The sequence below is a fragment of the Gadus macrocephalus genome, chromosome 17, assembly GCF_031168955.1.
Source record: "Gadus macrocephalus chromosome 17, ASM3116895v1".
Taxonomy (NCBI): Eukaryota; Metazoa; Chordata; class Actinopteri; order Gadiformes; family Gadidae; genus Gadus; species Gadus macrocephalus.
This window is the reverse complement of record NC_082398.1, coordinates 11,809,317-11,835,598: the sequence shown is the minus strand read 5'-3', so window position 1 is coordinate 11,835,598 and position 26,282 is coordinate 11,809,317. Positions and strand designations below refer to the sequence as shown.

The window sequence follows — 26,282 nt, the reverse complement described above, 5'->3', positions numbered from 1 at the left end:
AAGGTGTGGCTCTGATGACTTTTCCTTGGTCTGCTACTTTGATGTACGAGGGCACAGGTAGTGGTGGACAAAAATTAGTGAGGATACGATAAGGCAGTGAGGTTACCACAGACTTCTCATGGACCGTTTCCAAAGAGATGTCATACCTGCGCAAACAAAGGAACATGTGTCAAAACACCAGTATTGGTCAATGTGTAATATCTATACTATATCTATACTAGAGTCTACTACCTGTACCCTGATGCATAAAAGGATTAGACCCATAATAAGTAATGAGCGAAAACTATGTTTGTGCCACAATTACACGTGGCATTAATTAATTATCTGTGAAAAAGGTCTATAATCGTAGTAAAACAGTTTCTCTCTCTCCTTAATCCTGTTTCTCTCAACCTTTCTCATCTTCTCTTGTGTCTCCCTCAGGTATTCTTCCAGAGGCTGGGTCCTGGACCAGACAAGCATCTTCGCTCTCAGTGACGCCTTCGTTCAGCGGTGCAAAGACCTCATTGAAGTAAATTTGACACACAAACACACACACACACACACACACACACACACACACACACACACACACACACACACACACACACACACACACACACACACACACAGAGAGACACTGGGGAACCTTGTGCACTGATAAAACATGTGTCTGCCTTTTTTTATCTAATGGCTTTTATTTGTTAAAAACGACCACAGTTAAATTACAGTATTGCTAATTGTATTTCACAGTATAAGATCCTCTCTCACACACAAACATGCACACACACACATGTGCGTGCACACACAGGCACACACAGGCACACACACACGCACGCACACACATGCACGCACACATGCACACACACAGGCACACATGCACACATGCCCACACACAGACGTGCTCCTACATGCTCAACACGGGGGACCTGGTGTCCTGCTAAAATATGGCTCTGCTTTTTATCAACGTAATGGCTCCCCTTCATGTTTTATTCTCTGTGAAATACTACCAGTATTAACTAATGGTATTTCACCGTGTTACTACGCCCTTGTATGCCTCCACACACATTCCATGCACATCACTTCTTCCTCGTCCCCTTCTGTAGGAAAGAACCCTCATTTAGGTCATTTAGTTTACCCCGCTTCTTCCACTACTTATTTATGTGATGGTAGCCTAAAGGGTGGTCTGTTACCTGTTTCCTGTCTTTCCCGCCACTCTCAAAGGTCAACTTTGACCCTGTCCAGAACAGTGGTTTCCCAATCTTTTGACATTAGGTGTACGACTTAATTGTCATAAAGACCTTAGCGCCTTCAAAGCAAAGATATGCACATGCAGTGGCTGAACAAAGAGCTCCACTCCCCCCCTTTATACACAAGAAATATTGCAAGAATTCTGCAAACACAATTGCACACTGTTAGATTTCAGCTTATTTCTAAACTGTTCGGACAGACTCTGCGTTGTGTATTTTTCGTCGTGGTAGTAATTCTTGAAGTCGAAATCAAAGCAACTTGACAGGTTGGATCAGAGGGTTGAATAGATGGTTTATTCCAGGATGTAATACAGCGAGATACAGACTTAGGTTGAATAATCTATAGTGGACCCATTGAGGAGCCGTTTGATGACTTGTTCCTTGGCTGTCGAACCCTCTTCTCGTCGAACCAAAGGGTTGGGGCGAGTATTATACAAAAAGGGGATACATGAATAACACGTAGACCGAGGCACTCTCAGCCTTGATAAGGTATCTGGCCCTGGCTATGTCCCAGAGGACCAGGTTGGTTCAACCTTGTTGAGACATAACAATGGCAGAATGTTGGGGATAACACCTTGTATCATCAATGGAAAACCCATGGTAGAATCATGTTCGCACTATTTTCGAAATAACAAACCATAAAACTAGATTTACCGACCAATTTTTTTTTATATTTATTTTCCATTATCAATAAAAATGATATTATTGAAATGTGTCTTTTTGTGAAAGACACATTTGAATTCGCCATATAAATGATCGTGGTGTGCCACAGGTGGCATGTGAAACAAAGGTTGAAAATTAATGCTGAAGAATCTCCGATAGGAGAACATCTCCGCAACAAGAGGTTTCAGCGGCAGAGCAGACAAAATAAACACAAACACAAACATAACACAGAACCACCGATTTCTTCATCACAAAATGGCAATGGCTGTCGATTTTTTTCTTTATTCTCCTTCCTCTTCCTCTTTTTAATTAAACATGGCGTCATCTTCATGGCGTCTTTCAGACACGCCGAGGACTGTGACCTTTATCATGTTTGAGCCTAACCTTTTCTCAGCCAGCCCCCCCTCCTCCTCCTCCTCCTCCTCCTCTTTCTCCTCCTCCTCCTCCTCCTTCTTCGCCTCCTCTACCTCCTCCAAATCTTCTCTTCGTCATTTGATTCATTCATAGATGCTGTACCTTTTATATCGCCTTTATACCCATTTCTCTCTCTGTCTGTCTGTCTCTGTCTCTGTTTTCTTTCTCTGCTCCTTCTCTCTCTGTCTCTCTCTGTCTCTGTCTCTCTCTCTGTCTCTCGCTCTGTCTCTCTCTCTCTCTCTCTCTCTCTCTCTCTCTGTCTCTCTCTATCTCTATGTCTCTCTCTCGCTCTCTCTCTCTCTCTCTGTCTCTCTGTCTCTCTCTCTCCGTCTCTGTCTCTCTCTCTCCGTCTCTGTCTCTCCGTCTCTGTCTCTCTCTCTCTGTCTCTGTCTCTGTCTCCATGGCCAGGTACCCTCCCCTCGCCTGTTCCTCCATGTACTCCTTTCGATTCCTCCATTTGATAAATCCACTGGACGTGACCTTGAATACATTAGTATTTCTAAAACCCCCAGCGCACTGCAGTTTATTCTCCCCACCTTATCTTATGCGCTTTCTATACTCTTCCTGCTGGCCATACCACGTTCTCCCTCCCTCCATCCTTCTATGTCTTTAACATGCTTGCTCGCTCTCTGTCCACATCATCATCTTTCCTTCACTCTGTTTCCTCCCATTGTTTGATTATCTCTCCCTGGTCGCAACGAATTACGGCTACTGGAAATATGATTGATTCATTATTATTATTCCTAATTGTTTACAAATCTTTTTTCGTCCCTTTGTGCTCTTCTCTCCCCTGCCTCTCTCTCTCTCTCTCTCTCTCTCTCTCTCTCTCTCTCTCTCTCTCTCTCTCTCTCTCTCTCTCTCTCCCCTGCCTCTCTCTCTCTCTCTCTCTCTCTCTCTCTCTCTGTGTCTCTCTCTCTCTCTCTCTCTGTCTCTGTCTCTCTCTCTCTCTCTCTCTCTCTCTCTCTCTCTCTCTCTCTCTCTCTCTCTCTCTCTCTCTCTCTCTCTCTCTCTGTGTCTCTTTCCTTCAGGTGTGTGACTGCCAGCAGCAGTTTGCTCGGTTTGAGGAGGGCCAGCAGGTGGCGCCGCCGTGTTTCGCCGAGCCCCATGGGGCCGTGACGGCACGTGGCCTGCTTGAGATCGAGAGCATCTTCCTGCGCAGCCTGCAGGGCCTCGCCGACATGGGCGACGGCATCCTGGACGTCTGGAGGAACTCTGGATGGCACGACCACTACAACAGGTAAGTAACCGCGGCATCACGCCCAAACCTTCCAGGGATGGTCGCTTAGTGTGTGTGTCTGTGGGTGTGTGGTCAGTTCAACTGATTGTCCATGAGTAACGGTTAAGGTTGGTTGCCATGTTCAGCCTTCACACCAGTCAGACGCATTGAAAAACATTTTTAAAACATTTCAGGTCAAATGTATTTGTATTGCTCAAAGAGCTCACAGGTCACAGTTAAAGTCTCCAAATGCTTCACAGGCCCCTAACCCTAGACCCTAAGAACAAGGTCAAAGTCCATAAAACCAAGAAGGAACTCAGAAGAGGGATCCCTCATTCCAGGTTTGACATAAATTAAAGCTTGTCAATCACAGTCTCTTGTCACGAAAGAGACTTTAAAGCGTTCCAAACCTCCCGTAGGAAATTAAGTATAATATTATTAATAGTGATAGAGGGACGTACACCTAACCCCTGCTGCCTAATGAACTAATCATCCTATAAGCCCTCTTCTGTGCTGAGTGCAACTACCCTCTCACACACACACACACACACACACACACACACACACACACACACACACACACACACACACACACACACACACACACACACACACACACACACACACACACACACACACACACACACACACACACACACACACGCACACACGCACACACACGCACACTAACAATAACAGACACATTCACACGTAATCAAACACACAAACACACACATACTCAAGCACACACTTCCATATCAGAATAGATTGTTCTGGGAGTGTATGAAGCTGACAAGGCCTCAGCTTTCTTGCCTTCATGTGTCTGAGTCTAAGCTTTGTAGAAATCAGTGAGTCCCACAGTGAACCGATGTTTGTAGATTATAGTCTTTGATATTGCAGCAGACAGAGTTTGTTTCAGAGGAAACCGAGGTCTGGCCTCAGTGAATGATGACGATGAACAGATATTTATATTTTTCCGTTGTTCTTCTCCAAACCACCTGTTTTTATAACTTTATAACTTTCTTGCTGCAGTGGTTACAGAGAGGGAGAGAGAGAACGAGAGAGAGAGCGAGAGAGGGAAAGAGAGAGAGAGAGAGAGAGAGAGAGAGAGAGAGAGAGAGAGATAGAGAGAAAGGGGTGGTGGAAGAGACAGAAACAGAGACAGATGGGACTTTGACAGGATGGGGTATTTTTGCAGAGACAATAATACTGAACAGCACTGGAAAATTACTTCTCAGAGCCCAGTTTTATCTTCCCACATTTACTGTATGGAAGAAATTGCTGAAATATTTCCACAACTAAAAATATGTTTCATGTAGCAATGTAAAGGAATTACTACCAGTAGAACCAAGTGTTTGTTTTAATTGCTTCTCCATCCATTAACTGATTCATTTATCGGTCCTTCCGCACACTAGTCCATCCACTCAACCATGCATCTATTCATCCTTCCACCTAACCATTCATCCACCTACCCATCCATCCATCCATCTACCTATCCATCCATCCATCTACCCATCCTTCCATCCATCCATCCATTCACTCGTTCATCTATCTGTCCTTCCATCCATTCACCCATCCACCCATCCATCCATCTACCTGTAATTTGTTCTCCCATACTGTCCATCAACCTTTCCCTCCACCCGCCCATCTTTACATCCACATTCCTGGGTCTGTTTTGTTAATGGGATGCCAGTACACACACACACACACACACACACACACACACACACACACACACACACACACACACCAGTGGCGGCTGGTGGTTTTTAAAGTGAGGGAGGAAGGACTGCGCGCTTGGTTGCCATTGGCCTGCTTGCACTGTTGGTGTATGGTGGCATAAGAATGTGAGACTCAAGTTGTTTCAGGGTGTTTTGGTGAACTACAAAATAGCAGGGAGGGAGTTATGTGAACAAAATTTATACAAAGCCACCAGTGGCATCACTGTAATTTGAGAAGGAAAGGATGCAAAGCATATTAGTCAAATCAGGCCTACTATTGATTTGTAAAAGTAAATAAAAAAATCTGGGCCTATTATTGGGCCTATTTTTGCCCTCACTGACTGAAGTTATGTTATGTTTATGTTTATTTTCAGTTACAATTGCTTGTAATGCTACCAGTAAGTCATGCGTACCTAGCAAACCATGTAGCACTCACAACACTGACGTTGCCATTACTTCTGATGACCTTGATTTTGGGAAGTGGTCTACCTCTTTCTGAATGAATGGAATGGTTTTTGTAATAAGACGTTAACAATGTCCTCCGTTTCCAATGTTTCCATTGTGCATTTAGGATCTCGCTATCGCAGATTTCACTTGCTCTGCGTCTCTCAGACTGAGCACCGCGGCAATGCAGACCGGGTTTGTTATCGACAGCGTTGCCAGATTGGGCAGATTTCCCGCCCAATGATAATTTTTCCAGCCTAACATGGTTAAAAGTAGCCCAATTGGGTGGGAAATCTGACCAATCTGGCAACACTGCTCAACATCCAGGGATCCTGCTTATTGGTTCATAGCGCAGACGGATAGATTTTTGCCCGAATCAGACCCCTTAAGGTCCCACCCACTCAGAGGAGGATTTTCCTCCTCTCTCCCATTGAAACCCATGTTATCCACCGGCCACCAGTACTTTCGGGAAAATGAATGGGAGTCAACGGCGGCGGAGGGAGGACGTTCCTCCCTGAAGTAATTGTCAATAGGCGATAGGGGGTGCTAATGTCCCTTTACCCAGGGAAACGAACATTATATATTCAAAGGCAATAAAGTAGTCATATTTAAGGGCATTAATTCATTACAATAGTCGGGGCAATCTACATTTTTTATTCTCAACAATGTTAGGGAGGATCTTCCTCCCTCTCCTCAATGGAGAAGCCTCCACTGACACACACACACACACACACACACACACACACACACACACACACACACACACACACACACACACACACACACACGTCTCTCACACACACACACACACACACACACACACACACACACACACACACACACACACACACACACACACACACACACACACACACACACACACACACACACACTCAAACACACACACACACACACACACGCACACGCACACGCACACACACACGCACACACAGGCAGGCCTCTGGAGCAGCCCCAGCCTGCCTACCTCCAGTATGGTTTCCTAGCACCGTGAAGGAAGCAGACGCAGGGGGAGTACTAAAGAGTGAGGGGGGGGGTTCTGGGGAGTGTGATAACCATAAGAGATGAGGGGAGAGTGTTGATAAGTTGGGTATAATTCCTGGGCTGTCGTCAGTACAGTTCAGTCAGCGTGGAGGCTGGAGGTAATGGAGATGAATGGGCTTGTGGTGGAGAATCCATCTCTTTCCCTCCCCATGCCCTCCAGATCTGGACTAAAATATGCCATCTTTTATTTTTATTCAACGATGGCTCAGACAACCAGCCGGGCCGATTGTATTTTGTCGCTAGATTTTTAGCTAATGCTTCTAGGATAGAAGCTACAATTACTACACCGTTGCTGGCTAGGATAGGAATGAGATTTTCTTTTTGTACTTGACAATTCAAGCGCTAACTAGCTAACCCTACATATTGTTGCCTAAAGACAAATATAACGCTTGGCAATCCTAATATAGCGTATGTATGCACAATCATTTCCACAAAAGTTGTGCCTTTCTGTATAAACAGAGGTAATTTGAAAAGGCAGTACTAATTAGGCTAAAACTATACTAATGTTGTGCAATATATACAATATACTAATATACTATGCCTACAGCATCAACTTTCTGTTTCAGCCACTGGGGAACAGTTATTTATATGATCATCTATTATATCCATAAAAAAATATATATATATCCACCTATATTATGTATCTGTATGTATCCCATGATATACTGTATATGTCTATATAAGTTAAGAGCTTTTCATCACTTCAAATCTTATTATTTTGTCTGCTAATCGTACAGCAGTTTATGATGTCTTTTTTTTTTTTACAGTTTTCTTAGTTGGTCGGCAAACTACCCGGTTCTCTGCAATTGTCCGTGTGGGGCCGTATTGTTTCAGTTATCTTGTATTTCAACAGTAAGATCTCTGGGGTGGAAAAGCTGCTGCTGCTGCTGCTGCTGGATCCTAGACAGCTGACCCACTTTGGGTCATAACAATGTCTGGAGCATCTCCAGAAAACACATGGGGGACACACATATTCCCCATAACAACTTTTACCTGGCCCGCCAATAAGTTCAATTTCTTCTATGTTGGGATGGCAAAGAAAGCTACCTTGGGACTGAAGTCCCTGAAGAATGTGTGTATGTTTGTATGTGTGCCTGTGTGTGTGTGTGTGTGTGTGTGTGAGAGTGTGTGTGTGTCTGTCTGTCTGTGTGCATCTGTCCGTCCATCTATTTCCCCTGGCTTGAACGTGTGCCGCAGTTTAAACCAAACTTGTCTTGCCTTCAAAATGACAGCGTAGCCATCCTATACCGCCTCCTCCTGCTCGCGACACGGATAATGGAGAACATGGGAGGAGGGGGAAGGGCTTTTACTCTGAAATGACTGGACGTTTCGGCGAAGGCTTGTTGTAATGTATCAGATTACCGGTCTGTCTAGACAACCGCCGCAGATGAGCCGCTCCTTTCCATTTGACGTTAAATGCACACTTAGTATGTGTCTTTTTGATAAACGACCTATCATTGCCATGCGTTTATGCATGTATGTCTGTGTGTATTTGTGTGTGTGTGCTTGTGTGTGTGTCTGTGTGTGTGTGCTTGTATATCGCTCACTAAGTGTCGGGACACGCCAGGGTCCCCATAGACCGCCAAGCACTCTGTCCCTAGATTGTCATTCAGCACTCCACTGGCAGCCGGCCATCTTGCCACTCATCTGAATCATCAGAGATTGGCGACTTGACCATGTGACGCATGGGTGTGCGCGTGTGCGTGAACACACAAACGTAAGCACACACACACGTGATTAGTCCCCCCATTGGTTCATCTCACCGACCCACTGATCCAGCCCCCTCAATTCACTCAAGGGGGGGGGGGTGGCGGGGGTAAGAAATGGGGGTAAAAGTGTGTCTTTGATGTGAATGATGGATTGGGGTCGCGGCAGGGGTCGCAGGGGTGCTATGTTGTTGCCAAGATAAACAGCTGCGCCGGCGTGATGGGGCAGGTGTTTCATAGCGACTCAGCACATTGAAATTAGTCAAATCAATACACCCCTCGTCCCCGTATTCTGAAGCAGGCATGTATGTGCACTTGTGTGTGTGTGTGTGTGTGTGTGTGTGTGTGTGTGTGTGTGAGGGAGAGAGAGAGCTATATCAAGGGGGAGTGTGTGTCTGTAAGTGTAGTGTGTCAGCAGTTTTCCTAGATGTGTGCTTTTGATCCATTTAATCACTTCCTATATTCCGCTAATCATCATTATCTGTTTTTTTCGGTGGCTGTGTGTTCGCGCGTGTGTTTGGGTGTTTTTTTTTTTGTTTGTGTGCGGTTTGTGTCTGTGTCCCGGGATTGTGTGTGTTGACGTGTTCATTGAAGTGTGTCTTTGTGTATGTGTGCGTGTGTGTTTCTGTGCTCTGTATGTATATCTATAGGTTCCGTACGTCCATAAAGCAGCTGGAGGTGATGATGCAGAACGTCATCAGCGGTGCCTTCGAGACGGTCAACACAGTGAGGGAAGGAGTCCAACTGTTGGACGTCTTCGGGCACCTGTCTGCACGAGAGGTCCTTACTCCGTACTGACAAGCGCACACACACACACACACACACACACACACACACACACACACACACACACACACACACACACACACACACACACACACACACACACACACACACACACACACACACACACACACACACACACACACACACACACAAAAACCCAATGAAACCAACCCACTCTATCTGGGGTATTTATTACACACAACTATACACATCACAAGCCTCCTGTCGTCTTCTCCCTTCCCACCAATACGTCAACAGTATGTTTAAACCCCTCCAACACAAGCATGCATGACGTCTTCACGACCCGGTCCATTTGTAAACACTTCAATAGTTGAAACGGACAGTCAATAGGGACTCCATAGTCTTTATAGTACCCCCCCCCCCACACTCCTTAAATGGACCGTGGAGAACTGCCGGTTCTGTAGCTTTTAATACACACAGAGCGATGGCTCCTTTTCCCACAATAGGCTCCATGTGTAGATTATCCATCCTCGGCTGGTTCCTGAGCCTCCCCCCCGAGACCAAACACACTTCCCCCTCCGGCCCCCTCGCCTGCTGCCTCAGCCCTCCCGGTCCGTGTGTGTACAGCTTGCTGCCGGCCGTGCACACACCACTTGGATGAAACTCAGCCGCACACACATGAGCAAGATGTTCCATGTCGTGGCCGTTGCAGAAGCCTCCCACCCACCATGGCCCCCCTTTGTTTCCCCTCTCCGTCCTTCATCAGTTCATCAATCTGTCCTCGTGTGTTGCCTCAGTGTCACTTTAGTCCCTCCTAGTTTTTATTGAGTTCCCCTCTTTTATGTCCTTCCCCCCCATCAGTCATTCCCATCTGTTCTTCAGCTCACCTGTCCATCTCACCTACCCTGTCCATCCCGCCTCACCTGTTGATTTCACTTATTTTTGTCACCTCTCCTTTTGATTCACCCCGCTTGTCAATCACCTCTCCCCTGACCACGCACTACATCTGTCCATCTCTCCTGTTTTTCATGTCCATCTCACCACACCTGTCCACTTCACCTGTCCATCCCACTCACCTGTCCTCCCCCTGGCATTGCAGGGCATCAAGCACACCTTGGACAGGATGACAGTGAAGCTGTACGACCTGATCAACAAGGAGCTCCAACTGGTCAAAAACGACCTGAGCAAGAAGACCTGCCAGGTGGCGAGTCATGTCCCCCAGAAGGCCGGCCAAGCTCACTGGGTGCACTGCCTCCGCCGCCGCATCCAGAGCACCATGGAGGTGAGCCCGTGAACGGGTCTGAGGGGGGCCTGGGATAGGGTCGGATATGGGGCTGGAGCAGACTGACAAAAGTAGCCAGTACCTCTCAGCGGACCGTTGGCCAGAGTGGGCAATGGGAGGGGTTCAGTAGCTGCAGTCAGAACCATCAATAGATTTGATTATATTTTATTGGTTATTGTTTGTTTTTTCATTCCAAACTAGCCACAGCGAAGCAGATTTATTATTATTTTCTGGAACATCTGCCATTGGTTGCGGGGCTAGAATAAGAACAGTTTTTATCTAAGGAACCCACTATTTAAAATCAAATCAAGACTGTAACGAATCAACAAGGAGGACGTGCACCTCAATCCAAACTTCAACCCCTCAGCAACCCCTTCTGAAAAACACGTCAGGGGTAAGGCACACTTTGTTTCCCTGTCTTTCTTGTTCTCATACTACACACATGCAGAAAACAATGGGAGCTCAGGTGGTTGCATGGTCCGCCGGCAGAGCCGAGTAAAACCGACAAACAGAGTGGAGCGGTACATTCACACACACATAGAGGGAGGCCACAGACAGATGGACCAACAGACAGGCAGCACTACCCTCAGGAACATGAACTCTCAGCTGCAGAGCGGAATACCAGAGCCGCCCTGATTAGATACAGGAAGTGGGGGGTAGAGAAATCTAAACAGAGAGGAGCACCATGTGATGTGGTTCAGAGCCCCACTAGCAGTTGTACACACTGGAATGCTGGCGGTCTGCAGTGGACCAAGGGGTTGTCTAAGGGACAGGCTGGCCTCTCTCGCTCTCTCTCGCTCTTTCTCTCTCGTTCTCCGTGTCTGTGTCTCTCGGTCTTCGTGGTAAAAGGCATGCTCGAGTTGGACAAGCCTTCGGTCGGTTATGAACTGTATGGAGGCCCTGACAGTCCGTCCAAGCTCACCATCACCCTCCTCCGACCGCGATGTGACCCTCACACACCAGATACAAAAGACACACACTTACGTAACAACAAACACATGCACAAAAATACACACATACACATGCACAAACACACACACACACACACACACACACGTAACAAACACAAAACAGACACACTGTCTCACGTAACGAACACAATGCAGACACGTGACAAACACAACGCAGACACACACACATATTCTTAACAAACAACAGACACACACACCCTCCAGCAGAGTGCTGTTGGTGTGGCGGAGGTCCAACTATGGCCTTGGTGGCTAGGTCACTATTAAACACAGCTGCTGCTGCTTGCTGCCTAGGCCATTCTAACACACACACACACACACACACACACACACACACACACACACACACACACACACACACACACACACACACACACACACACACACTAACAAACACGTACATGCCCACACCCATGCACTCACACACGCTAACAAAAACGTACATGCACACACACACACACACACACACACCCACACACATATACCCTCACGCACACACACATGCTAACACAGGCTTACAGGCACATACACACACACACACACACACACACACACACACACACACACACACACACACACACACACACACACACACACACACACACACACACACACACACACACACACACACACACAGTAACACACAATTACACATGCAAACACAAACAGACTAACACACTCATACTTGCATACCCACACATACACACGTATGCCAACACGCACACATGCATACACAAACACACAAATATCCATGCACACACACTTCCACATAAACACACATACATGCCATGCACATACGCATACGAAGTTACATACAAACACACAACATTCAGATTCACCCTCACACACACCCACACTAAGGCACAAAGAAACAGACAAACGTGCGGACAAACATGCATCAACTCACACACAAGCAGGCAAAAGTAGAGGGCTCGCTCCCTGTCTAACATTGTTATCGCCATCCGGATACACAAAGAGCAAAATGACACACAGCGGGGGGGGCTCTAATTGTACACAGATATGATGGTGCTGCCCTCCATTTTGTTCCCATTCCACCCTTGAATAAGGGATTAGCCTTGTGTGACTGGAACACAATGATAAACATACTCTAGTGTGAGCCCGATACAAAAGTACATATACAGTATACTGTACGTTTAACACATGCCACCGTGCTATCCTTCCGGCCCACGTCGCCGATCGTGCGTCGATAAAAACACATACCCTCCACCACTAGAAACATAAAAATAAACGTTTTTGTATCGAATATGACCAGCAGTAGGGCACTCTCTCTCTGCGTGTCCGTTTGAGCTGACCACACGTGGGCTGAGGGTTTTTAGATGGCATTGAGGGGAGTGTGTTGTTTGTGATCCAACAAGAGCCACAGAGACATACTGTTTTTCTCTGGAACAAAGCAGCGAAAACCATGAGCCATCCCCCTCCCGGTTATTGTGTCCACAGTAAACAGTTTTGTGTCCTTAAGTGTTTACTGTCTGTTGTGGTCTCGCTAGTAGAGGCTGGATGATGTGGCATCATTTCACTGACACCTCTAACGGCCTCATAACGATGAGCAGCAAAGAGCTAAATATATGTATATAAGAAAAGATAATATCGACAAACGTACTATCGCTCAACATAATTAGAAAATGCAGATGATACGATGCAGATAAAAAACTGCATTTATTAAATGACAGCGCTTAGTACTTCATAATAATTATGTAATTAATGGTGCTATCGTGATGATAAGCAATAAGGAACCCAATACAATAATATTGGAGTTATCGCACTATTTGCTGATGAGGTGATGGGAAAAAATCGAAATGAGGAAGGATCAAGTATAGATTACTTAGACAGAAGACTCTTGTTATGTCTAGTTGTGGACTTTTGAAGCGCACATATTTCCACAGTGGATGTAGACAGCGCATTCAATACTTGTCTGCCTGTCTGTATTTTTGCAATATTTTCATATTTTCAATGTCCATCAGATTTCTATTTTAAATGTTTATTTTCAATATAGGTTCAGCGCAGTAAGAAGCAGGTACAATAACACTGTGTTCGTTGTGTTTAGTACACACACATTTTTTTTTTAAAACAGAAACGACTCCAATGTATGGTAATGATTCATAATAATGATTAATATTAAAATCATCTTGCTTTAAAGCCTTGCACCTATTACCATCCTAAGTCTTCTTCCTCGTCCTCTTCCTCCTCCTTTCACATCTCCTCCAACCCCCCACCCTTCAACCAGTTGGTGGAGGGTGCCCACTTTGTGGGCCAGACGGGCAGTGGCGAGGAGGTGTGCCTGGCTCACGGGCAGCTGGTGCAGACCCTGGATGAACTGCTGCGCAAGACCTACAGCGACTGGAGCCAGGGAGTGGACCGCCAGAGCATCCAGCGGCTAGAGCAGCCCCTCATGCTGCGCTGCCGCCAGGACAACACCATGCTGGACATCAACTTCGACAAGTGGGTCCCCCTCCCATGGTGGTGGTGGCCAAACGCTCAAGAGTTCATGGACGCTCCAACACACTCAAACACATACGTACACGCGTTTACATTAAGTGCATTTAGCTGACGCTTTTATCCAAAGCGATTTACAACGGTTTAAACACACATTCACACTGACGGCGGAGTCAACCATGGGACACCTCGAGACTCAGCTAGGAGGAGCCGGGGATCTATCTATCCTCCTTCTTGTTACAAGACCACCATCCCGATCTGAGTTGACCTACTAATACTGAAACACATAGACAGACCTGCCATATAAGCATAGCATGGTTTTCGATTCAAATTGCCTTAGGCACACAATCTTATAACTCACAGAGATACTAACATATACACTTACACTTAGAAAATACAGACGTACACACACAGGCCTGCACTTTAAGTACACACACTTGACCTACAGATGCACCGTGTATAGCTTGGATGAGCTTTAGTTTACACTCCACAAGGCAGTTGTAAGGTTGTACCCTTGTAATTCTATCAGACACAGAGATTCACGCAAACTTATGCACGCTCACATACACACAAACACACGCGCACGCACAATCAAAACACATACACACGCACACAGAACGGCTTATTGAGCACACACGCCGTCTCATTCCCACATATTTCACAGGTCACATATTTAACCGCTCACAGGCTGCAAGGCAGACGGATAAAGACTCTCTGGCTGACAGAGACGCATGCCGTTATACAGTCCAAGAGCTCGGAGACTAAACACACACAGTCCTCATCCCTCACCGCGCGCTGTGTGTGTGTGTGGGTGTGTGAGTTTTGCGCCGGATTGACTGGGTTTGTGTGTGTCTGTTTGTGTATATGTGCGTCTCACTTGGTGTGTGCGATAGGTAAATGCTTCGTACATGTGTGTGTGTGTGTGCTTCTGTGTAATGCGTGGCTGTGATTCTGATTGTGCGTGTGTGTGTGTGTGTGTGTGTGTGTGTGTGTGTTCCCCTGTGTAGGGGCCTGCTGAAGATGTTCAGTGAGATCCAGTACTGGGAGAGTCTCCGCATGGTGATCCCCCACTACGTGGGGGAGGTGTACCAGCGGCGCGAGGAGCTTCGCACCCTGCGCGAGAGTGTTCTCCGGCTGGTCAGCGACTACAACAGGTGTGTGTGTGTGTGCATGTGCACACGCTCAAATGGAATTCATTTGTATCACGCTTTTCTAACCAGTGGCCACTCAAAGGGCTTCACAATGTTGCCTCACATTCACCGATTCGTGCAAACATTCACACACCGACGGCGGAGTCAACCATGCAATGCGTCATGGTGAGATGTCTCACCCAGGGATTCCTCGAACCTCAGCTAGGAGGAGCCGGGGATCGAACTAGTAACCTTCCGGTTACCAGCCAAGTAGCCCTACCGCCTGAGCCCCATGTCACTCAATGCATGCGCCCATCACATAACACACAAACACACAGCCATACACAGAGATGGTGCTCACCTGGCTTCATTGTTTTCCTTATCTCTTTTTCTCTGCTCTTCTCTTCATATCAGTTCTCTTGGACTCTTTCCCAATAACGCAGTAAATAGAAACACATTCACAGCAAGTCATACAAAGCCCTAGTTTGCAGTGAAACACCTGTGCGTTTGTTAGACCAAGTATCTGTTCTTTATACAGTCCTCTGGGAACCCTGGCAAGATGGAACCGACTTCCAAGCTTCAATGATGATATGACATTCATGATGTGCTACGTCTGATTCAGACATTTTCCCATTAAAACCTGATATAAGGTCTCAGCTCAATGCAGGCTAAATGCAGATGGAATGCATAAAGATTGATAGTTATTGATCCTATAGGGGTTTGGCACCGCTGCAGTACTTAGAGGACGGCCCCCATGGTTATATCCATCTTACTCGTGGGTGGAATGTGAAACCTGTGCGATTAAACAGACATAGCATTCTTAGTACTATCTTCACAATGTCTCTGTTGGGCTTTAAAGAGCTGACAAGGTTTAAAGGCCCTTTCTCTTAAATATTGCCTTTAATGAAGTAGTTCTTCTGTTGTCTATTGACCAAGACTTCTACACAACGTACATGAACGTAAATACAGTCTGCAATAGTATCAGGCAGGGCATCATGTCGTTTCTCTCTCAGATTCTGCATGAACTCAAGGAAGGCTCTGCAGTCCAACTCATAAACAGATCTCAGAGATACCAATCGTGATATGAATGAGGAAAAAAAAAATACACGTGCAGGAGAAAGTCTCCAAGAGGCGACGATCCGATCTCGATTAAACACTCCGAGGGGTCTGGTGGGCACCGACGAGCCCTGTGTCACGGGCAGACGTGGCACGAGGATAGTGCCGACGCTATAAGAAAGACAGCAGAGGACTGTAAGCCTGTGTTTACACAGGCTGCGGTCCCCACACCACTCTGCACACACGCCTCTGCTGCAGTCCAACTGCAGTCCCCACATAGAGGGAGAAACAGAGGGAGTGTAAGGGCGTGGTACATTCATGTGCATGTGTGTGTAGTTTGTGTATACGTACGTGCGAATGTGTGTCTTTTTCTGTGCGAGTGCACATATGCACGTCAAGCTCTCACGTCTTCAGTGAGTTAGCACAGAGCTGGTTCAGTGAGGCATTCTGCAAATGCTCATAGCCCGACAAAAATCAAACCACATTTATGTTCAAGGGTGTGTATATAAACACAGCCAACAGGGACGGTGAGCCTCACACAATGAAACAGGAACATATGCACACACACACACACACACACACACACACACACACACACACACACACACACACACACACACACACACACACACACACACACACACACACACACACACACACACACACACACACACACACACACACACAAGACCGCACAGATGCACAGCGGGATTGTGGATTATGTATATGCTAAACTGAAACAATACTCACTCAATGACAACATCACACTAATATTTAGATCTGATCTGCTGTGTGTGTGTGTGTGTGTGTGTGTGTGTGTGTGTGTGTGTGTGTGTGTGTGTGTGTGTGTGTGTGTGTGTGTGTGTGTGTGCGTGACAGGATCATCAGGGCTCTGTCTCCAGGGGAGCTGGGTGTGTTCCGGGAGCGGATCCGCTTCCTGGACAAGAAGATTCAGCCAGGCCTGACAAAGCTTCTGTGGTCCACCAAGGGAACCTCCAACCTCTTCATCACCGAGTGCTGCACGCATGTCACCAAGGTCACACACACACACACACACGCAACAAACATTCACACTTACTCCTAGTGAAGGGTTTTATTGTTATGCAGGTTATGTTTATTGTAGTTCCTAACAATATCTTAAGATTCCCTTTTTTTTGTCCCGGACTGGAAATAGTCTGGGTGTAGCAGAAGTACAGGGCATAATCATATGCAACAAGTATCTAGGGTTAGGGCCACTCACTCAAGCACCTGCCCTCTCCTTCACCCCGCAGCCAGGGTAGCTTGTGTGTATTGCGAGCCTGTAGCCATGTGGCCGCTGGAAGCTAATTGCACTGGGCCGCGGAGGAGGCCGTCTGGCTGCTGTCTTGGCTGCCCTCCACCTCATGATGCATGGAGTGTTTGGGGACACTATCACCGCCGGTCCCCACAAAGCTAGTCGGTCCCCAAAAAGGACGCTAGGCCAATGCTTTTTTTTAGACACTGTCAAGTAATAGCTAGCTAACATTTGTTTTGATTGCTTTTGCAGGCAGAAGAGATGGTATTTCCATATGTGTGTGTGTGTGTGTGTGTGCATGCGTGTGTGCACAGATGCCTTGTTTTGTAAGTTCTACACTAATACGGCTTCTCTGGGAGCAGTATACTTGAGAATGGCAAAGTTTATGGTAATGGCCTTTCACACAGAGGCTAGCAGACACCAAACACAGTCAAAACAAACAAACACACACCCACCCACACACATATAGCCCAGCAGGTGCTTAACACTGTGAAACTACACACACACACACACACACACAGCCTAGACAACAAAGACTCCAAGCAGAGGCACATGGATCCACAGTGGCCACTGCATCACATGGTTATAGCCCACCTCCCCCAGATCAACAGAAGCAGTGGAAGGCTTCGGGGATGGGATGTTCTTGGGCAGCTGGAGCCCAAAGGCTTGCCCTGGATTGCCCAATGGACTCTAAGTCTCGCTGTCCTTCAACCCCTTCAGCCCTCCGAAATCACACTCGTCTGGAGACCATGTGAAGACGGGCCGAGGCCAAAATCAACATCCCAGCCAGGAACACCTTTCTGCTGGCTAGGCCAATACAGAGAGAGAGGGGGTGGGAGGGAGAGAGAGAGAGGGACAGAGGGAGAAAGAGGGACAGAGCTGGGGAAGGAGAACAAGCATGGATCTGCAAAGGAAATGTAAAGTGACTCAGGACAGCCACACACTCACCCACCAGACCCAATGCCCCTGTCCCCGCCCGCACCTAGAAACTTGAGCCCAGGGGCTTATGCCGCACGCCGCAGCCTTATCCCCATGAAAGCCCCAGAAAATCCACAGATTGAAGCTCAGAATCTGGAATTCTGAGTGAGAGCGGAATTACTCTTCATAGGAATTAGGCAGTGGCAATAGTGATAGAGAGAGAGAGAGAGAGAGGGAGATAGTCTTAGTGAGAGAGGGAGGGACGGAGAGATTGGGATCGAGAGAGACAGTGTGTGAGACAGAGAAACTGAGAGAGAGATTGGAATGGGGAGGGACAGTGTGTGAGACAGAGAAACTGAGAGAGAGATTGGAATGGGGAGGGACAGTGTGTGAGGCTGAGAAACAGAGAGAGATTGGGATTGAGAGAGATAGTGTGTGAGACAGAGAGGGGGAGAGAGAGAGATTGGGATGGAGGGAGACATGGGGGTTCTTCCCTGCTGCAGATTGAACTGGAAAGTACTGGATGTATGACGGCCCGTTGATGTCAGGGTCGTCTGCCGCAATACAGGCTGGGGGAGACGAGAGGAGGGCTGCGGCGGGGATGGAGGTGGCGAGGGAGTGGGGGAGTCAGTGGTGGGCAGTGAGCCGCTAGCTGATAGGTTGGGAGATGTCAGAGCCATGATATCCCTATGTAATGAGCTCCTGTCTGATGTGGGGAGATGCTCCCTGTCAGCACATTCAGCAGGGGGGAGGGAGAGACGGAGGGAGAGGTGGAGAGAGAGAGGGAGGGTGGGAGGCTGAGAGAGAGGACAGAGGGGGAGGAGGGAGGCTATAGCCGTACCAGAGGGAACCGGGAACATAGCAGAAAGTCTGGTGGGGATAGAGAGGCGGATATAGGAGCGGGAAGGACAGAGAGATAGGAGCAGGGCTATAGGAGTACAGGAGGGAACCTGCTAGGGAGCAGGAGGTAGATGTGTGTGGCTGGCGGGGGAGAGAGGACACCGCGCTGTCAAACCCTGAGCATGCACCCGTGGGTGCTGTGCTGTACTCATGTCACCACATAATGTGTTTCCTTCTTCCTTTCCCTCATTACGTTACTCTCTTTTTCCTCTCTCCCTTCCTCTCCTCCCCTCCTTATTTTTTTCTCTCTCCGCTCGTTTCCATTTTCCTGCTCTTCTCCTGGTTCTCTGCTTTCTCTCCTCCTGTCCTCCCTGCTTAATGTCCACTTCCTGCCCTTCTCTCTCTCTCTCTCTCTCTCTCTCTCTCTCTCTCTCTCTCTCTCCCCCCACAGGTTCAGACCATAGTGAATGAGTACAAGGCAGCCAACCTGACCATATCAGCCCTGTGCAGGCAGATCAGTGAGACCTTGCTGGTCAGACTAGACGGCAGGACTGTGTACAGGTACATTGCTCAAAACTAAACCACCACAACTCCCACCAACAGTTATTTCAACTGCCACTTCTTTGTGGGAAGTCTAATCTTGTTTTTCAACAGCTGTGTTATGGCCTATGAGTAAAAAACTTTTTTTTATAGTGGGATACCACTCACCACATATTAATTGAACAAAAAAACAACAGGTCAGATTTAAATGTTTCACAACTCTACGGCAAAACAAATATTGTGATTTGAAGTGGCCGTTCTACGAAACACGTCAAGCCACACTGTTTATCTGTTTTACCAAGAACACGTTATTATTATTATTATTATTATTATTATTATTATGCTGGGATTAACAAAAAGCCCGGGAAAAACACAATGTATATCCTTTCAGTTTCTTTAACGCACTTTCATTTCCTCCGTCGGTGAGTGCCGTTGTGAGCGTTGTGAGCGTTCTCCAAACTAACGCTGTTGTGGCTGTGGTGCCCCCCAGGGACCTGGAGTTCGAGAGCGACCAGCGGGCCCACCAGCAGAGCCAGCTGCAGAAGCTGTGCACCGCCCACCAGGACATCGTGGACATCATGACACGCGTGTACGACACTTTCCGCAGCGCTGGAGCCGAGGTCCATAAAATATCTTTGTTACGTTTTCCCCCTGTTAGGCAACAGTTTATGTTGACATTATGTCACATACATTTGTTACGTTGTTGTAATCCCCCTGTCAGGTCAAATATAGATTGATATCGAGTCTTTGTCACGTCGTTGTCAAGTCGCACATTCATTGGTTATGTAGCTCATACTTAGTACGTTATCATACGTTATTTTGTCATTCTGCCGTGGTTACAGCGCCGTCACGTATGTCTTGAGTCATGTTCCGTTGCTGCAAACACGTCCGTTGCCAAATGTCCCACCCCCAGAAAGAATTTACATCTAGTGAGAAGTGGGCTTAGTCCCGAAACCCTAGCAGTCATTATTAGGACGATTAATATATGCATGGCGATGTAAGTATTCAAATGAGGTAACTTAAAAATATATATATTTTATAAAAGCTCAAACTGCGGAAACATCTGTCGTCTAAAAACTTTTCGGGCAAACCCTTTTTTTCCCTTCAGTCCCTGTCCCTCTTTCCGTCTCCCTTCCTCTATCTATATTTCTTTGGGCACTGATGCCATGTGTATGCAAATGAGTCCATCATCTTATTTTGAGAAAGAGAAATTATCTACAGTTATCTCCAATCAAACGTTTTTCCTTTCTGGCGGCTGCTGGGGTGGGCGGAGGTGGGGGTGGGTGGAGGTGGGGGGGGTGCAGATGAGTAATAGTACAGCATCAGCCATTAGACGCAGCAGCAAAGCATTCACCAGCTGCTTCAAGTGTGATCCAGAGAGCCGCGGAAATAACCGGAATGATAAATCTCCCCCCCCCCCCTTCACCAGTGCCATCGAGGATCGCATGCTTTTTTTTATTTATTTTCCCCCTTGTCCCGCACTCCAAGACGACGACTGTAAGAGGATTAGCCAACCCAGGCAGTAAGTCTGGAGCTGAATCTAATGACTTGGCCCCCTCCGTGGTCCCCACGTGAATGTGTTTCCGGGATGGTCTGTGAACGTCTGTGTGTGTGTTCTCAGGTCCAGCAGTACTGGCTGACCTACATGGAGAGGGTGGACCGCATGGTGGAGGAGGCCCTGAGGCTGGCCGTCAAGCGGTCGCTGCAGGAGCTGTCCAAGGCCATCAACGGGGACTCCAAGGCCCTGCCCGACCCCCTCTTCAGGGTGCAGGTGGTACTGCGGCAGGGCCCGCCCAGAGCCATGGCCAGGGTAGCTCACCCACCACACACCTCCAGACGTTTACAAATGCAAATAGATACACCCACGCACACATATACACAGGGACACAGAGAGCTCACAGTCACTCACACAAACATGCACACAGAAACAAACTCACACCCACACCATCACACAAACGCACACATAAACACGCAGACACAAAAGCATACACAAACAAACACTTCAACACACAATCACACAAGCATGCACATAAATAAACATACACATTCACACATAACTACACAAACTCCCACACACACACAGGTGTGCCTAGCTGATTAGAATTCACATACAATTGTTGATAATTTTTTCTTGATAAAATAGAATCACACATTAAAACACACATACAAAATGAGCCACACACACATATCATTTAGGGCACTGAATTTGACACTATTCTGCCCCTCTGGAAAATTGTTGAGTCCAGTACAGAGACATGAAAGGCCTTTTGGTGAGGGGATTATACGGGTGACCTCACACACAGAGAACATCGAGGACACACGCACACACACACACACACACACACACACACACACACACACACACACACACACACACACACACACACACACACACACACACACACACACACACACAAACTTTACTAGTTATTTTAGACACATTCACAGACACTTACTCTCTTACTCACACATACACACAAAACATATGGCCACAGTCTATGAGTTCCTCACATGGTGAGATACAGCTTACGTGCTGACACACATACATTCACACACACACACACACACACACACACACACACACACACACACACACACACACACACAGACACACACACACACACACACACACACACACACACACACACACACACACACACACACACACACACACACCGGGTGGAGTGACAGCAGGGGAGCCCCTTCGTCCAGAGCCACCTTGGCCACCCAGCCATCTGCAACCCCACTGTTCATCTCCCTGAGCGAACTCATTCACTTCACTGAACGCTGTTTGTTTTTCACTTTACACTCACACACACATATGCACAATCACGCACAAAAATACACACACATACAAGTAGATACATTAGAACCACTCACAGACACACATTCAAACACACACACACATACACACATACATACGCTCTCATGCACACACGACCCGACCACACATACATGACTATGCCCTACTTGCTCTTTAATGATTGTTATCTAATAAGAGAATCAGAGAGTAATGTAAGAGTAAATGGTACACATCAGAGAGGAAGCGATTGCACTTGGTCCTCTAGCCTCGGCTGTTGTTTATTTCAGTTTATTCTCACAAATGGAGGCAGGGATTTAGACGGACGCCTTCCTCCCCGAGGTCGAGCCTTGATTCCTCTCATTAATCTCAATGCCAATGGTAAATGTTTGATGTCGGAGACAAATTAAGCTTGCTTCACATCTATTGGTGTATGTGCATGCGTGTATGTCTCCCAGGTGGAGTTCTCCCCCACGCTACCGAAGTTGGCCCAGGTGGTGAACAGCATTGGGCCCCAACTCATCAACACCATCTCCAGCTTCAAGAGGCTGCCCGACCTCCTCACCCACAAGCACTCGCAGCGCAAGCCTGTGCACGCCATCCTGGGTAAGGACACGCTCAGTACAATACACCCGTTTCTGACCACGGCCACACAACAATGACAATACTTTTGTTGCCTGAAAATGTTGAAACATTGACATCTATTTGCCCTTTTTTCTTGACACACAATCTTTTTTAAATCAATCATTTATTTCTTCATCGTGAGATTTCAGTTTTGGTTTTATTCTTATTTTTCTGTTGGACATGTCCTTCACACAAAATAGTTCTGGCGCACACAGCACCCATAACAACAACAACAACAACAACAACAACAACAAAACAAAGGGGGAAAAAAGCGGTTTAAAAAACGGTTTACAATGTGCTCAAGTGGGACGGCGTGTGTTTAAATGTCATTAGAAGGTCAGTGGCTGGGCTATCTCAGAAAGTGTTCATTAGTCTGACAGAAGTGGGCACATTACTTGACATTTTCCCTGAGACCACTTACACATTTAAGATGCTATTTGAATCCGGTGTAACACAGACCGGAGGTAGAATGCTGTAAAAAATATCAAAAATGTGGATCAGTCTCCACTGGTTGATAGCAGATGTGGACGTGAAATGCTGAACTCCTTTGGGACAGATTATGGTTTCTTTCACATTCGAATACACATTTTCCAGATAACATCCCCGGTGGCGGAACATTTGTTTTGTAGGTTATTGGTTATCCTCCAAAGCGCTGTGACGGGTGGTGCTTTTTCTCTCGCATCGCCCTGCTTTCACACTGCATCTGACCCCTTTAAGTGGTGTACAGTTCTATTTGAATGAAGGGAGCAATGAGTAAAGGACAAAAAGGACGAATGCAAGTGGAAGACACAGCTTAATCCTTTCTGTCCTTTCTATTCTCCATGGCATTTGTTTTTGACTGGAAGACGGAGAGGCTCTGTCGTTTTTTGGCTTGCTGGGGTTTCTCTCGCTCAGTTTGGACGCTACTCCAGCAAACTATCTCGGAATGCGATTGGATTGGAACAAGCTCGCCAGTGAGGCTTAAGATGTCCGCGGTGCGGGGGACAATCCAATACCGAATCAGGCTTCAAAAGGCCAACGTGCACAGAAAATACAAGTGCAAATGAAATGTTGTCTGTGTGTTTGAAGTGTCTCAGCGTTCATGTGTTGTTGTGCACAGTGTGTGAGCATTTTTGTGTGTGTGCATATACACAAAACTCAACCCACCCACCAAAACAGACAAACTCATGCAATGTGGTTCAATAGCATGCCTTTATTACAACAAGGCTTTTTGCTCTTCGTCCCCTGTCTTCATCCCCTTCAAATCTCTCACACTCCTATGTTCCCGCCAAAACCCCTTCCAGCTCTCCAACCGTTTTAACCAGGACAGCAGTTAGAACACATGTACAAACTAGGGATGGGTCGGTCGCGAACGATTCGTTCCAAACGAATGAGTCCCGAAGGTGAACGACGAGAACTGATTTCCAAAACAAGTGAACTGATTCTTTGATTATTTATTTTTTTAACATAAAACTCAAATATGGTCATGTAAATAAAATATACAAACGAACAGAGCTCCGTCTCCCCGCGACCTTATATTGAGTGAGTCTAAAACGTTTTCAAAGATTCAGCCAATAGGAGTACTACAGCTGTTAGCAATCGCGTTGTCATGGCACATGGGTAAACAAATAACAAGGCACCGCCACAAAAGTTAACTAACGATCGCTGTAGGCTTCAATATCATGCAAGCACTTTACATGTTTTCTTTTTATTTTGTTCTACAACACAATTGCAAGCTTTAATAAAGTGTTGTTTTACCTACCATGGAAATGGTCGAACGGCGTCGTATAGGCCAATGCTACAGAAATTAGCTTTTTTTGTTTTCCGAGTGCACCGTGACTGAAAACTTTTTTCTCGTTTCTGTTTTATTCCCCCTCGTTTCCCCCGGGCGGTGCAGTTCGATTCGGTGCGGCTTGGCGCAGCTCAATTACGGCTGGCGTTTCGACCGCCAACACTACCCTTATGGTAGGGCAGGCTGTGAAAAAGCCTTAATTGGTGGGCGTACCCAATACTTAGAAGCAAAAGGGGGGAGGGGGGGCGGGGCCAGACACATGTGAGATTCCCTGTCAAATGACGTAATCGGACTTAACGAACTAATCAAACGAACTAATCAAACGAACGAATCGTGATAGTGAACAGAACTGAAAGAACTGATTCCCGGAAAAGAATCGTTTTGCCCATCCCTAGTACAAACCCGTGTGTGTGTGTGTGTGTGTGTGTGTGTGTGTGTGTGTGTGTGTGTGTGTGTGTGTGTGTGTGTGTGTGTGTGTGTGTGTGTGTGTGTGTGTGTGTGTGTGTGTGTGTGTGTGTGTGTGTGTGTGTGTGTGTGTGTGTGTGTGTGTGTGTGTGTGTGTGTGTGTGTGTGTTTGAGTGGGAGTGAGAGAGCTTGAGCATTTGTGTGTGTTAGCGTGCCTTTGTTTGTGCTTTGCCTGTGTGTGTGTGTGTGTTTGTGTGCATATATGCATGAGAGTTTGATTGACAGCAGGTGCCCCTTTGAAGGAGCATGAAATCCAATGGCAGAGAGTTAATGAAGCAATACAACCCCTCAGTATGCCCCGTTGTTTAGCATGCAGGTTGTGACTGCGTGGCTTGCTTTTCAAAATGGCACAATAATGGTACAAGGTTACACATAGCCCCAGGCTAAGCTAAAGAGGGAGCGAGTTAAGGTCCCCATCTCCCACTGACAACGGTTACCACTGCTCAAGAGCCTGCGCTGAACACAGACGCAAAGTTTGTAGCTCAGCGAATTGTTCCCCCCGCAGCGCCATGAGCAAGAGGGCAAAGAGCACACAGAACTCATTTTCATGTAAGCCAAGAGTTATGAAAGGCTTTGAGATGCAATTAGCCGCCAAATCTGAATTCATTTAGATGTTTGATAGTCGCACAGAAACGTACTGCCGCGTGAAAATTAATTGTAGATTTTGTCTCAACGATATACAGTGCCTCGTAAAAATATTTAACCCCTGATAGACCCCTCTTTCAGATTTTGATAACAAATGTACACGTATTTGTCGGCTCATCGTTTTAATTGCAAACTAATGCTTTGACAGTACATATTCAAAGCCAAACCTAATTGGGCGGCTCATCTTTTTACAAATTGCATAAAATGCATCGTTTTCATGCATTAGTAATTAATAAGGTCTTCTGAGGTTTGCATGGAGCAGCTCTGCCCGGTGAAGGAGCTATTTTTACAACAGCTCCCTGACAGATTTGCTCCGT

General features: G+C 46.8%; 1 protein-coding gene across 1 annotated transcript in view; it reads left to right on the top strand.

Moving 5' to 3' along the window:
• The window catches only part of dnah2 (dynein, axonemal, heavy chain 2), a 212,076-nt gene that overhangs the window by 55,335 nt on the left and 130,459 nt on the right, over positions 1–26,282 (top strand). The window contains 11 exon segments of the mRNA XM_060035906.1: positions 421–508; positions 3,332–3,540; positions 9,103–9,232; positions 10,299–10,481; positions 13,695–13,909; positions 14,911–15,057; positions 16,969–17,125; positions 19,572–19,681; positions 20,151–20,280; positions 21,282–21,470; positions 22,919–23,066. Of these exon segments, the coding sequence (XP_059891889.1) occupies positions 421–508; positions 3,332–3,540; positions 9,103–9,232; positions 10,299–10,481; positions 13,695–13,909; positions 14,911–15,057; positions 16,969–17,125; positions 19,572–19,681; positions 20,151–20,280; positions 21,282–21,470; positions 22,919–23,066 (1,706 nt within the window).